The sequence below is a fragment of the Medicago truncatula genome, chromosome 6, assembly GCF_003473485.1.
Source record: "Medicago truncatula cultivar Jemalong A17 chromosome 6, MtrunA17r5.0-ANR, whole genome shotgun sequence".
NCBI lineage: Eukaryota > Viridiplantae > Streptophyta > Magnoliopsida > Fabales > Fabaceae > Medicago > Medicago truncatula.
The window spans coordinates 10,607,471-10,623,123 of record NC_053047.1 but is presented as its reverse complement, the minus strand read 5'-3'; the positions used below and the strand labels follow the sequence as shown (position 1 = coordinate 10,623,123).

The window sequence follows — 15,653 nt, the reverse complement described above, 5'->3', positions numbered from 1 at the left end:
CCTAATGCATCTTCTCTATCTCCTAACTACAATACTATTCTTAAAATATTCCTCAAAATAAAAATACTATTCTTAAAATATTCTATTTTTGTCAATCCAAAGTTTTTAAAACAAGGAACTTCCTAATCTTAGGCTCTTGATGGAACATAATGGAGCGGAGTGGAATGGAACGGAATGGAATGGAGCGAAATGGAATGGGATGGAGCAGAGGGTCCATTCCACTGTTTGGGTATTTTATGATGGAGCGGAATGCATTTTCCATTCCATTATTTGGAAAGTTGACGGAATGGAATAAATTATAACTTTTTATTCCATTTTTACCCTTGCTTAAAATATAATCTTCTATTAAATTTTGTTGTTTCTAATATGTTGAATATTTAAAATGTATATCAAATATTACTGCAATATTTTATCATCTAAATTGTACTTTATAAAACATTTTTTTCATCTAAGTTGTACTTATAAAACATATCATTGTCTCTTGCAAAAAAATATCATTGTTTTACTGTACTATATATTAAAATGGATTTCATAATATGATCACATATTTTTAGAAAATAAACGTTTTTATTTATTTTTTGAATAAAAGAACGAAAATTAGTTCTGATATAAATTTTATACCTTTTCAATAAGTAGAACTAAAAAAAAAAAAAGATTTCTCTAAATCGAAAGGTTTATTTTAGTTTGATAATGGAAGCCATATAAAAATAATTTAATATATTCTAATCAACGTTAGTGTTTGATTTTTAGTTTTTTTTGAATTGTACGTGTTCCTAGTGAAAGCAAATTAAAAGATAGCCACGCATAAGGTACGTTGAAGAACCGAAGATGAACAAAGTTGTAAAGCTGAAGAAGAAGAAATTTAATGAAGAGGTTGTATTTGTAATTTAATCATTCAATAAATAAAGTTATTAGTGGTTCCATTCCATTCCACCCAAATTGGAGGGTAACCAAAATGTAAGTAAGTAATGGAATATGATAGAATGAATGTCATTGGGTTCCATTCCATTCCATCCTTTTAATGACAATCCAAACAATGGAACTGGAATTTATTCCATCCCATTCCATCTCAAACCACCAATCCAAACATAGCCTTAGCTTCACCGACTGGCTTACTGACTTTATTTTTAAAGTTGATAGAAAAACTATTATAAATCTTGCACCTTTACTCTATAGTATTTGGCATGCTAGAAATCAATTTTTTTTTGAGGATATAACTGCACCTGGAGATTTGATTATCCAACGAGCTTGCAACAACGTTCTTAGCTTCAAAATGGCTAAAGCAACAGTTTACTCTATTGTTCGTAGCATTAAGTCTTTAGTTCCTATGTTAAGAGAAAAGGTAACTCAGTGGCCCATTGTCTAGCCCATTTGGCTACCACTGACCCTAACCGGGTTTGGGTAGGACATGTTCCAAACCCGGCCCAATCTTTGTACTTTCACGATTTATTTTCTTAAGGTTTAAATATGCTTTTAGTCCTTACACTTTCATCAGATTTTGTCATTGGTCCCTACACTTTTTTTTGTTTGGAATTGGTCCCTGCACTTTGTAAAAATATTGGTATTGGTCCCTCTGTTAACTTTCTGTTAAAAAAAAAAAACACAAAACTATTGGTATTGGTCCCTACACTTTGTAAAAATATTAGTATTGGTACCTGCACTTTGTAAAAATATTTATATTGGTGCCACATGGCGTGAAATGATTGGGCCACGTGGCACTCCGTTGGTTTTGTGTTTTTTTTTTAACAGAAAGTTAACAGAGGAACCAATACCAATATTTTTACAAAGTGCAGGGACCAATGCCAAACAAAAAAAGTGCAGGGACCAATGCCAAAATCTGATGAAAGTGCAGGGACCAATGAGACATTTAAACCTTTTCTTAATATATGATCAGTTTATATTAAAAAAAAAAAAAAACAAGGAAAGTTTTTGAAAATATAAACTTTGATTTTTGAAAACTCAAAAATATGGATTGAATAAAAAACACAAAACAAATTCAACCATTTTACTTTGTTTTCCAACAATAATGGAACTTTACTCTTGCACAGTAAAGTGCACAATCATAGGAGAGAGACTAGACTCTGATACCACTTAAAAGTAGGCATGGCAATGGGGCGGGATAGGGACGAGTTTTACCTTCCCCGTTCTCATATCCGATTCTCGTATACTTACCCGTTACCCTACCCATACTCAACGGGGATGAGAAATTGAATCCCATCCTCGTCCCCGACGGGTTCGGGTATCCCCGCCCCATCCCTGTCCCCGCATTGAATATTTTTTTAATAAAAAATAGAAGTTTTTTTGCATCCCCAAGAGCAACGTTGTAATACATTATCCAACAATAACCTCACTTTCACATTTGTTAGACAAAATGATTTAGTTGATCCTTTAAATATCAATGGTAGTTTTTATTAACATGACAATTATCAAACAAAATAACATAACATATCAACATAAAATAATTTTTTACATTTGGGACAGGTTTGGGTATGAGTTCGGGGTGGGTACCTATATACCCGTTACCTGTCCCATACCCGTTTTTTGAGATCGGGGAAAACCCATACCCATACCCAAACCCAGTCAAAACGAGGAAAACCCGCCAAATTGAGTTTGGTTCGAGCGGATAACCACAAGTATGGGTTTTGTTGCCATGCCTACTTAAAAGTGTTAAAATATACAAGAAGGAGATTTGAATTATGTTGACCTTTTTAATATTTTTTTTCATTTGACATAGGTTTGGTTGAACCATAGTCCTTTTTCAAAATCATTTTAACATAAAGATAAGTTCTTCGTCAAATCATTTAACTCAAATTGGAACATTTAAACAAAATATAAAGTTAAAAAATAAAGAACTTGCGTAGGTTAAGTAAAGAGAGATAGAGAAGAGAGAATCGCAAAATATATTTATACTAATTGCGCAGATATGTTGACACTCAGTCCTTAACCTCTAATATGGATGGATGGCATTGATTTTTCGTGTAATCTTGACCATTCTTAACAACTTGAAGATGTTGGACGACACTTTCAATGTATCATAACTTTCTTTGTCTTGTGCCGTCATGGTCATTTTTTGACCTTGGGATTATACCCACTTCCCTAAGATGAATAGGTGTGTTGCTTAGCCACCAGGTTAAACAAAATGTTGTGCTAATTTGTAACATTATTAATATAAACTTGTTTAGAATGAACAATGAAGAAACTCTATCAAGAGTTGTTCTCTTCACCAAATGACATGATTTTATTTGTAAATTGAGACAATTTAAGACCATAAAATACAATACAAATTTGATGTTTACATGATCTGAATTATGCCAAAATTATTTATAAATCATTTATTCTTTTCGCCATACATGAGAATAGTCGAGGGAACTTTATTGTGTAAATTATTATCAATATATGTATGATATGAGTATGCAATTCATGTCATGATTTCCAAAGTATCATGAAAGAGATTTGCGGTATTTCCATTTGCAACAGATTTGCGTAAACTGGTGGGGGTGAATCGAACCAAAGGCTTATTGTGTTCACATACCCTTTAAAATATACTTTGGCAATCTTCATCATGTTCACCATCATTTTATTCAGTTTTAAGTTAATGTAGCAGTCTTCTAAAACAAGTTCTAACATATGTTGTATCATAAGTATGATAAATCAAGGGTTGAACCGTGATAGAATCGAAGAAGACGTTTGATAGTGGCCTTGGGTGAAACGTCACTAAAAAGGTCATATGCATTTATCTTCTTCTACCAATCAAGTGGTCTTTCAGACGATTTGAGTTCTTTAATTTATTTCTTTCTCATGAAAATGTGAGAACCTCTTTAATGAGTGATTTGTAAGTGTTTTTGTAAACGTTCGTTGAACTTTGAGGCCTTAATCTGTCTATGATGAGTCTCTAAGTCCAACTAACGTAAACTTTCTTCGCAAAAGAATCTAAAATAATATTTTTCTTTAGTAAACAAAATATTTTAGATATATTTTGGGTTGATATAATTTCATATTAAACAAATATAATCTAAAGTTATCAATTTTGTTCTAGATTATTAAAAGACTAAAGTCTTCAAAATAGTCAAACCAAACTTTTGGACATGGTTAGAATTGGTTAAAACCTATCCCAATTACTACTTACATTCATTTTAGTTTAATTACAATTAAAAAAAGATATACCAGAACAATTACAAATATATAAGGGTTTGAATCCTAAGCCAAGTATGTTCTAAGTTATCTTTCCTATAGCTAACAACTATTTTTGTACAAACTTCTTTAGAGGATGTTACATTCCGTAAAAGGTCGTAATTGATAGAACAAGATTCTTCAAACACAAAGTTGATGTCTCTTAGGGTAGATTTGACCATAACAATAACTTCCAATACTCCTTCTCTTTTATTTTCTTCCATTTGGAGTTTTCCTTCAGCGAGTTGATACGAGTTCTAGCTAATGCAAGTGTACTAAATTCTCATTGCGCAGTAATAGTTATAAATTCATCTTCAGAGGGATATTGAAATTTATACTTAACGATTACAAAAAAATTATGATATGTAAACTAGGGGTTGCACAATTAAGGGTGAAAACTGATAAAAGGGCGATTAAGTCATGTTCATTTCCCTTCTCTTTTGCTACTTGTTAGTCGGATTCAGAGCCTACAGTTGTTTACTTAGTTTCATGACGTTCTAACAAAATAGCTAAGTCTTATGCCTTGACACTTAACCTGGCTTCTCTGACCACAACCCCCTAATGTCTTCTGAGAATATGTAATCATCGAAAGGTTGTATTGTGCATTAAACTCTTGTCCCAAAGGCAGAAATAGAATATGTATAAAGCAATTACCTAATCAACTATTAATATTAGATCAAGTTCCAAAAATTAAGGTCAATAGTCATTCAAAACATAAATCGATTTATAGACATTCATAAATACATAAAAGTGTCGAGATCAAATACATTTAACCCTTTTAACCGGCAGGGGAAAATATATTTAACCCTTCAATATAATATGTTTCATCAAACTTCTAAAATACCATATCATTTTTTAGGGACTAACGATATAAGATCTTTTTCTATGTAAAAATTTTAAGCCTCGTTATTAGTGAAACTAAAACTATTGGCCATCACAAAGAAGAAGTATTATTATAAAGTACACTAAAGAGGTGAGAATATTTGAAGATAAACATATTTTAACGCCAATATATACTGCATAAAATTTATTCACCAATTTTATTTATAAGATTATTAGATATGAGAAGAACTTTTTGTAAATACAAAATGATTGGTGAAAAGATAAAAGAGAAACCAAGTATTATTATGGCTTCATTTTTCCCAATGGTGGGTCACAACATGGGCGCCTAATACAAGGGGGTGGGTCACATATTTCACCTCTTTCACAACAAGATGTGTCACCTTGCACATTGCCAACTAGAGCACATGCGATAGCAGCAAGAATCACCACAAACTTCAAGAATGTCCTGAGCATAATTTCCATTATAACCAAACTTTGTATGCAATGAAAAGTAAAGTGGATATCTTAGACCATTATATACTATTCATTTATAGGCATAGAGAGTATCCTCTAAAATATCACAATTCAAAATTATTTGTTAATGAATAGAAATTATTAATTTTTTATTTTATCATATTAAGTAATTTTTTTAATGTTGGTTGACTTTGTTTTTATTCTATATGCATATGTTGACTGACTTTAGTTTTTCATTATTTTATTATTAAACAATGTTATATGACAATCAAATATTAACAACTTTTCTCACACCGTAGTTTTTCATTATTTTATTATAAAGCAGCTGAAAATGATTAAAAAAATTTGAATTATACTCTTGGTTGTGTTAAAATACGGTGGATGACAACTTTTAGTTGTCAATCTATCATTCCTCTTTATTATACTATAATTTCCAATAATATATAGTTAAAATTGTGATTTTACTGATAGTATTTTTTTTTTTTTAAATCTTCATTAACATCACCACCTAATGCATATTTATCCATGTCTATAAATATTATCATTAGAATTGGTCTCTTGCTCATCCCTATCCGTTACAATGTAGTTTTTTTCTTCTTTTTCTAGCCCTACTTTTGAAAACAATTGTCCGCTTTACCCTACATTATTTTTTTGATAAACAACGAGAATTGACAGACATCAAGAGGCATCGTCGACATCCCAACTAGGTTGGCACCCCGAGACACCTCTATCCTATACCGCCAAACTCAAAGAATTATTATTAAAAAAAAAAGGGAAAAATAATTACAAAAAGAGGGGGGACTAGACAGAAACCCTCCAAAAACAGAAAATAAAACAGGAAAAGAAACAGGAAAACAACAGAGACCATATGAAAAATCAAGGGAGTCTGAAATTAGGGAGACAACATCTTTCTCGGAAGAAATCAAGGCTCAAAACAGAAGGGAGACTGTCCAACCAAACCGTTCCACTAATAGAGTGCCCCAACAAAGCCAATTTGTCCGCACATCAATTTCCTTCACAGAAAATATAAGAAGAAATAACCTGAATCAGCTGTCTAGCATTGTGCCATCTGTTACGTAACATAATAGGAACCAACAAAGGGTGAGAAAAAAAATCAAACGAGCACTGGTGGAATCGCTCTCAAGCCAAATGTTCCTCCACCCTTTTTAGGCAGCATACTCAATAGCTAAAATAATTCCAAGAACCTCGGCATAAAAAACAGTATACCAATGTTACAATAAAAAGCACCACGAAAGGTGCATAGATGATCACAGAACAGCCCTCCACAAGCTACATGTCCACCAATCACCAAACCATCCGTGTTAACTTTCAACCAAGGTGAGGAAGGGGCCTTCCATAAAACCAAAATGATTTCCTTAACTTTTGCGACAATTATGTGAGACCGCAAATGTATCAAGAAAGGTGAAGTCCGAAAGCAAGCACTTACCCAAAGAAATATTTCCAGACATTGCAATAGAGGAGTGTATACGGACTTTTGCTGAATGCAAAGATGGCACCACCATTGAAAAACGCAAGGAGTTACGAGCCCACCATATAGTATGAATAGTATGCAAGACTGCAACTAAGAAAATGTCCGACACTTGAGAGGAGCACCTAGCTGGTCTACAAGAGAGTAGAGAGTCGACTGAAGAGGTGTCAATGACACAATTTAGTTTACTACCAATCCAGTCCCAAAGTTGAGTAGCAAATTGGCAACGAAGAAAAAGATAGTCGGAAGATTCATCTGAAATCAAGCATAAACTACAAACAGACACCACAATTCAACCACGGTACCTAAGATTTTCATCAGTTGGCATTTTACCGTGGTGAAGTCTCCAATAAATAAAGGAAGCTGAAGGGGGAATAGCAGTTGCCCAAATCGCATCAGCCCAAGGCAACATAGGTGTTCGCGAACACAAGAAAGAAAGAGCATGCTTCGAGGAGAAATTTCCATCCGAAGAATGCTCCCAAACCAACACATCCGGGAGCTGACTACTAGGGAGAACAATGTTGTCAATGAGATTTTTAATATCCCCAAAACCAGAAATAACCGAAGGCAATAGAAAGGAGCCATTCACAATAGCTTCCGACAACATTCCTTTAAGGTGTCCATGGAATTCAGCATCAAGTCTCAACAAATCCACCAATGGTTCACCTAACCAATTGTCGGTTCATAAATGAATATGATCCCCGGTTCCAACTATCCACAAGGAGTGCAGCAAAACTATGCCTATATGTTCTTTAATACCCGACCAAACCGAGGACTTAAAATAGCGCTTTCTTGGCTGACCATTTGAGAGATAACGCAATCTGAATAAGTTAGACCATTGTGTATCTTCTGCAATTAAATCCCAAAACAATTTAATAATCAAAGCTTCATTAATCAAACATGTAGGTTTGATGTCCAAAACACCTTCAGCCCACGGCCGACACATCACTTTCCACGCTACCGTATACACTTTTTTCGTGAGAACATCACCACTCTAAATAATTTTTTTTATCCACGAATCAAGTAACCTCAGGAGCCTTCGAGGCCAAAGATACACATGGAAAGAATAGACAAGCATCCCATGTATTATTGATTTTACAAGCTGCACCCTGCCCATAATTGAAAGAATTCTACCTTTCCAAGTGGCTAATTTATTTTAAATTTTGTCTGCAACCATACGAAAGTGAATTACATTGGGCTTATATCCTACTACCTCTCAGTTGGCGCCATCCTACTACCTTTTTCCATTTTTTTCTTTTTATGATTAGGGAAATTTTTGTGATAATGACTTGTGCCTCGACACACTCCACATTTGCTTGTATGTCGACCTTGTATTCTCCCTTTACCATTCCTTTCTTATGATCGATAGTTTCACGAACAGAGAAGATATACCCCATTCGATCAAAATGGGTGACTTGGTGAGTGGTTGACTTAGTCACCTCTTCCTTAATCATATCCATGTACTTTTATGCAAATTGCGCACTAGAACCTATTGTTGCTCCTGCCTCAGTGCCGCTGTCCTATAGTAGGTTGCTTTGACCATACCTGAGATTGGCATGTTGTGAATACCCTTATATATATTGTTCATTGACTCAACAAGGTTTTATGTGATGTTGCCCCATATTCGACCTTCATCATACACTTAAGCCCACTTCTCTTTTGGTAGATTGTCAACCCAATTTGCAGCTTGCTATCTTTGCTCTAGGATTTCGCTGCGGTTATAGTTGAACGAGGGAATGTTCATTGCATATCCTGCATTAGCAAAATTCATGTCAGATATATTTGGACAATATTATGCAACATTTATAGTAATAGGAATGAAAAATGAGATTGTTACCCATATTGAAAAGCTTTTTTATAAGCTCTTGATCCTTGATCGCTCTCGTAAAGTTGTGTGCAGTGCGGCGAATATAGTACACGTGGAATGTCCCTTGCGAACCATTTTGTGGATCATTACAAACACTTTTTTTTATTGATTTTCAACCAAAAAAAAAACCTAGTAAGATGGTGCCAACTGAGATGGAGCCATGATGAAGGAAGTATAAATTAAGCCAAAAAAAATTGAAAATCGAAAAGAAAAGAAAAAAAAGGAAAAAGGTACTACGATGGCGCTAATTGAGAGGCAACAATTCTGAAGAATGATAGTGCCATCTCAGATGGCGCCATGTAAGGAGAAAAATAAAAGTAGAGTAAATTGGATATTTATTTTGAATGTAGGGTAGAGTGCACAATTATTAATTTTTTTTTTTTAAAGTAGGATCTGCAAAAAAAAATTCTTAAAATGCTTGCTTCATTCAGCTTGCCTAGTTGAGGGAGTAGTTGAGGACCACAAGTTTAATGGTCGGCGTGCATCTAGAAGGATTAACTAGAATAAGTGGGATGGGTTCACTTCATCGAATATATATTTTTTTAGGGGGGAAATATATATATATTTTAAAAACACATCTCTATATGTACCCAAAAAATAGCTTTATATACAAATTTAAATTAAAATATCCGTTCAAAAAAATAAAGTAAGATAAACAAATCTCTCGTTACAAATTGAATAATGTTTATCGTGAAATTTATTGGTTATTGGGGAGGCCCTAAAGCCAGTTTTGAGAGTTTAATAATTTGAATATAAATGAGTGTATATATAAATTAGGGTTTCATTTTTGTTTGGTTATTGGGATGGCCCTAAAGCCAGATTTATTTTTAAAATTTTTTATGAATCAAAATGCCAGTTTTAGATATATTCAATTTTGGCATGATCAAATATTTTGGTATACAAATATTAGAATAATCCTTTTTTATAGTGTGTAATATTATTCCTATTTTAGTAAGATTGTTTAACAATTTTTTCAATTAATAATAATGTAAATAATGTTATAAAAAAGTTAATGTAGTAAGTAAAATATTTTACCAAATACTATTTTTTTAAATGGTTTTGAAGAATAGTCACTAACCACCTTTATCGTCAAACCAAGCCAAAAAAGCTGTCTCAATATGCAAATAATGGCATGCAGTTGGTGAAACAACCTTTTGACATTGTAAACAAAAATCTTCAAAATCAAATAATCCATAAAGTCACAAATAGTTGTTGAGGTTTCTGTTTTTTCTTATACACCTTTCATCTCCTCATATAACCAAAAATATCAAAATATCAACAAAAAAAGAAAAATCCAACCCAACATTCTTGTACAAATTTTAATTCGTGACCTGTCATTAATTTTTCTTCCTTCATAAATTTCACATTGTTGTTTAAGGTTTTGTGTTCTTTGAGAGAGAGATGTGTCCTTTAAGGTTCATCTTGGTGTTCTTCTCTGCGGTTCTTGCAGGTTACTTTGCATGGAGAACGGTTAGATCTTCACCAAATATTGATTTGGCTTGTGATGATTCAATTGAGGAAGAAAAATCACCTTTCAAGAAGGAAGATTTTGATTTCAAAAAGGTATACCCTTAATTTTTATTTCTTTATTTTTATATAATTGATCATGGTTTCTTTATCGTTTTAAAGTTATGTTTAAATTTGTTCATGATATTGGAATTTTAATTCTTTTTTATTTTATTTTTAGAGTAGTGTGTTTTGTTTTTGTTTTTAACTAATGTTGATTGGGTTTTTAGATGATGTTTTATTGTTAAGGTTTGGGATTTTATTTTTCTGTGTTTGATTGTGTTTTGGTTTTTTAATCATGAGAATAATGATTGGATTTATAGATAATATGCTAATTAATTTTGGGATTATCTTTTGTGTTTTGTTGTATTTTTGTATTCAATTCACCAAAATATATTGATTGTGTTTATAGATAAGGTTTTCATGTTAGATCTTGGGATTTTCTTGGGTTTGTTTTTTTTTGTGTTTCAGTTGACTTTTTTAATTTATTTTTAATTTTTGTGTTTGGATATGTTTTTGTTACTCACCAAAATGTTGATTGGGTTTTCAGATGATTCAAAATGGATTTTGGGTTTTCGTTGACATGGCTAGTGGAAGGTATCTATGGAGAAATTTGAGGCAAACAAACAAAGATGAAGAATTGAAATCCTCTAAGAATTAGGGACTCAATTGTTGTGTCATAAATTCTTGTATTCCCACTTTTTATATTCTTCCTTGTTTGAGGGTTCAAGAATAATGTTTGGTACATAATGAAGTGAAGGACCTTTCTGCATTGTATTCATGTTTGTTTTCCAAAGCCTTACTCTCTCGTCCTAAATTGTACGATGTTTTGAGCATTACACACATATTAAGAAATGTAATTGATATTGTGTGGGAAAGAAATATTATGAATTGTTTTACAAAATTGTCCTTAATAAATGATATAAGAAAGATAAATGAAAGAATTGAAAAAGAAAGAGTAATAAATAGTTAAGGATGTAATAGAAAAAGTAACATGATTGTTTCATTGATATTGTAAAGTGACATACAATTTAGAATATTTTTTTTCTTCTTAAACGACATACAATTTGAATCAGAGAGAGTATGTCTCAATTTCTATTTTTAGATAAAAAAATTTGCTCTCAATTCAAGGCTAACAAATTCAGAATTTTTTTAGATGGTGTAAATCTGGGTAAGTTATTTTTTGGATAAAAAAATGTTATAAAATTAATCAATACTATAATAAATATTGTAAAATAATATTGAAGAATGAAGATAATACTACTGTGTTATGCTCTTTAAAGTGTCCTTTCACAATTAAACATGAAACCAATAGGACACGAGTTCTGCAAAAAAAAATTCTTCCTCCTTTAAAAGCGAAAGTTAGAGTGCAAAACCATCATGCGACAATTTTGAGATCTCAACTATATTAACAAGAAGAATGGTAGAAACACTCACTTTTCAACACTCTCTCTAACACTCACTCATTTATTGGATGAAATTATTGTATGTCCCACCACTTTATGGGGGTTCAATTTTCAAAGTGTAGAACCACAATGATTTAAACCAATAAAAGAGTGAGTATTAAAGTGAGTATTCAAAAGAGAGTGTTGATAACCTTACTCATATTAACAAAAAAAAACTACCAAATAACATTTGTCGTATCCCAAAAAGTTTATTAAAATAAAAAGAAAATGACGAAACAAACACTTTTGAGGACTAGACCGAAACCCAAAATAACAATCGAGAGATTAAACACCAACTATTTTGTTAAAAACCTTAACAAGAAAATCATATGAGATAAAACCATAGTGAAGGAAAAACGAGCGAAGTACAAAATAGCAAAAACAACAAATCGCATAACTAACAAAATCTAAACTCTATGGCAAGTACAAGCCAAGATTATAATGAGATTATAAACAACAATTGTGTTGGCAAATGCACATATTAACATGAAGTGTATGTGAAACAATCAAAAGAAATACCGCAACATTGGGTTTTAAGTTTTTTTTTTAAGAACATTGGGTTTTAAGTTGATGACCTTTTAGTAAATGGAATTAATGAAGCAGAATGTGAAGGTTCAAGAAAAATATGAGGCATGAATTTGAGATGTTAGATCTTGGAAGGTTGTCCTATTTCATGGGGACGAAGATTTGAAAATATTCAACACATTAGAATGCAATTCAATGGCAACGCCAAACATTGCCAAGATGTTGATGAGAAGCTAGTTAATTCTACATTTTAATTATAAGAAATTTTTTGGACCACTAAGATAATTATGCAATAGAAGACCTGATCAAACTTATAATGTGGGATTAGTAAGAAGATTCATGGAAAAACTAAAGACTTCTCATATGGGAGTTGCTAAGAGAGTCTTGAGGTCCATTTGATTTGGAAAAAGGTGAGTATTGGATATAACATTGCATGACATACCTTTAAAATGTTGGATTATTTTCTTTGACTTGTACGATATTTGATGGACAATGAAAAACATAAATAAAAAATAATTACTGCAACAATTTTTTTAAATTTAAATACTAATAGATGAGAGATATATTAGAGAGGAGGGGGCATATAAGGGTGAAAGAAGAGAGAATAGATATGGAGAAAGAGCAGAAAGAGGGAGATTAGAGAGGAGTTAGGAGAGAGGGATAAGAGGGAGAGGGGAAAGAAAGAGGAGAGAGATGAGAGATATTATGGAGAGGGGGGAGAACTTTATTTAGTAGAAAATAAAACCGTATATTTTTTATTTTATTTTAGATAGTTTGTATTTTAGAGAAATAGATGCCTCATATTTTAAGGAGGGGCAAGAATTTAAGTTTTTGTTGAGTCTTTTTTCCTTTCTAGTTTGTCTTGTTCTATGAACAATTTTAAAATCAAATACAATACAAGTGAAAATGTATTGTCGAGTCCCTCATTTTTTTACAAATCATACACACCCTTACGGTTTGTGAAGGGAACCATGGATCATGGTCTATTTCCAAACAATCAAAATAACAAAGTTAACAACAAATGCATATTTATTCTGTAGTCATAAGAAGATTAATAGAGAAATCAATTGAATTTGGTGCTATTATATAGACATAAAGAATCAAATTTATTGATTTATTTTCAAATTTTAATACATTAGTCGTTCAAAGGTGAATCAAATCTTCTTCATGATTTATATCTCTTTGAGAAAAATGACACAGAGAAAAATAATGCTTCAAAGTTGGTGTTAAATGAAAATAACATCCTTAACGATGACAAAATAAAAATCTTCAGTAAATAACACTCTCTTTAATTTAAGCCAATGATTTTCCTCGTTACTTGAGCATATTAGATCATATCCAAATGTTTGTAGTGCAAGAGGTAATCTCCCACACTTCTTTATCATGTCTAAATGCATATTGCCTAAACAACAACCAACATTTGTTTTTAGACATACAAGATAAATGGTGAAGTTCAAATATTTTCATGATTGTTACAACTTTCTCGTCACAAGTGAAACTTAAAATGGAAGCACATTTGGATCCACGTGACAATACAAATTTCACGTTGTTCCCCTTGTGTTGATTTAATCCCACTTCAAATTATTGACTCATATTTCACACATATCTCAAAATCATTAAATATCTTGTGATAAAATATATAATTGAATATAGAAATCTCTCTACATGTAAAACTCTAGAAATACAAACCCAAATTTTTGAACCAAAATTACTACTCACCCTATCATATCATTGAATCTAGGGTTAATAGTACTTTTCACCCCTGTAATATAGGCCATTTCCAATTTTCACCCCTATAAAATTTTCGATTTGAATTGCATCCTTGTAAAACTTTTTTTTCCTTCCAGAAAACACCCCTCCCCCATCCAACTCAGCAAATTCGCTTACGTGGCACTAATTTGACATTTTTTTCATTTTTTATTTTTTTTAATTGACCACGTGTAAAAAATATAGCCACATCAGATTTTATTTTTAAAAAATAAAAAAAATCATAAAAATATTCAGTTTTTTTTCCAAAAATTTTAAAAATCGAAAATTAATTTTTAAAAATTCAAAAAAAATTTAAGATTTTTTCCGAAATATAAAAAAACAAAAAAATAGTCATATTTGTTTCCAAAAAATTTTAAAATCGAAAAAAAAAATTAGATATTTTTTTTCAAAAGTTTAAAAAATTAGAAAAAATCAGAAAATATAATCAGATTTTTTTAAAAATTAAAAATATTGTAAAAAATTCTGGAATTTAATTTTCAAAATAAAAAAAAGGAAATTTTCAAAATTACAAAAGAGGTCAGATTTTTTTAAAAATCTGTATACAAATATAGAAAAAATTCAGATTTTTTATTCAAAAATTTTATTCCACAATTTTAATAAAATATTGGGAAAAAAATCATTTCATTCCACAAATATAAGATTTATGATTTCTACCTCCTCCAAGGAAAAGCTTAATTCTAGGAAAAATGGAATTTCCACGACTTTTTTAAAACCCTCTAAATTTGTATCCAGATTTTTAAAAATTAATTGTTTTTCCATAATTTTTTTTAATTTTGAAAATTTACTTTTTTTGTATTTTGAAAATTAAATTCCAGAATTTTTTTTAATCTTTTTAATCGAAAAAAATATTAATAGTTTTTTTTTTTTTTTTCGATTTTAAAATCTAGTTTTTTTTTCTTTCCAAAAAATATGACTATTTTTCTGAATTTTTTTATGATTTTTTTTTAAAAGTAAAATCTGATGTGGAAATATTTTTTTACACGTGGCCAATTAAAAATAATAAAAAATGAACAAAAAAATGCCCCGCCACGTAAGCGAATTTGCTGAGTTGGATGGAGGATGGGTGTTTTCTTGAAAAAAAAAAGTTTTACAAGGATGCAAATTTAATCGAAAATTTTACAGGGGCGAAAACAAAAAATGGCCTATATTACAGGGTTGAAAAACACTATTAACCCTTGAATCTATATTATATAGAAAAAAAAAGGATTTTGGACTTTATTTTTTACTTTTAATTATACCCTTAAACAAATTTGTGTATAAAAAGGCTATATAGTTAGTGTCATTAAAAAATTATAAGAATTTATATTATATTTGATATATTTTTTTTCATTGAAAAAGATAAGTATAGTTTTCTTCTATTATGCGTAAGTAATTTTTGATATATATATGTCATTAATACTCATTACCTATGCATTTAAAATGGAAATCAAGAAGAGAGATATAATATTATTGGAATTAAGTTACAATATGAAAATTCAAAATATCTATACCTATATTATATTCAAAATCAAAATCAAAATTTCACAAAAACTACGGTTTGTAATTTAAACGCACTGACATAATAAAAAGATCGGACAGATGGACA

The 15,653-nt window shown here is 31.0% G+C and overlaps 1 protein-coding gene across 1 annotated transcript; it reads left to right on the top strand.

Annotated features, from left to right (window-relative positions):
• The first annotated feature begins 9,875 nt into the window (after positions 1 to 9,875).
• On the top strand, positions 9,876 to 11,232 carry LOC11412535 (uncharacterized). The gene is made up of 2 exons (XM_003618918.4): positions 9,876 to 10,385; positions 10,879 to 11,232. Exons 1-2 carry the CDS (start codon positions 10,224 to 10,226, stop codon positions 10,987 to 10,989), a joined length of 273 nt encoding a protein of 90 aa, XP_003618966.1. The 5' UTR covers positions 9,876 to 10,223; the 3' UTR covers positions 10,990 to 11,232.
• Positions 11,233 to 15,653: the final 4,421 nt, after the last annotated feature.

What these genes read in the sequence shown, in the direction of transcription:
- LOC11412535 (XM_003618918.4), top strand. Translation starts at nt 10,224, where the DNA reads ATGTGTCCTTTAAGGTTCATCTTGGTGTTCTTCTCTGCGGTTCTTGCA. An exon ending in AAGATTTTGATTTCAAAAAG is followed by an intron (nt 10,386 to 10,878) that starts GTATACCCTTAA and finishes TTGGGTTTTCAG; the next exon opens with ATGATTCAAAATGGATTTTG.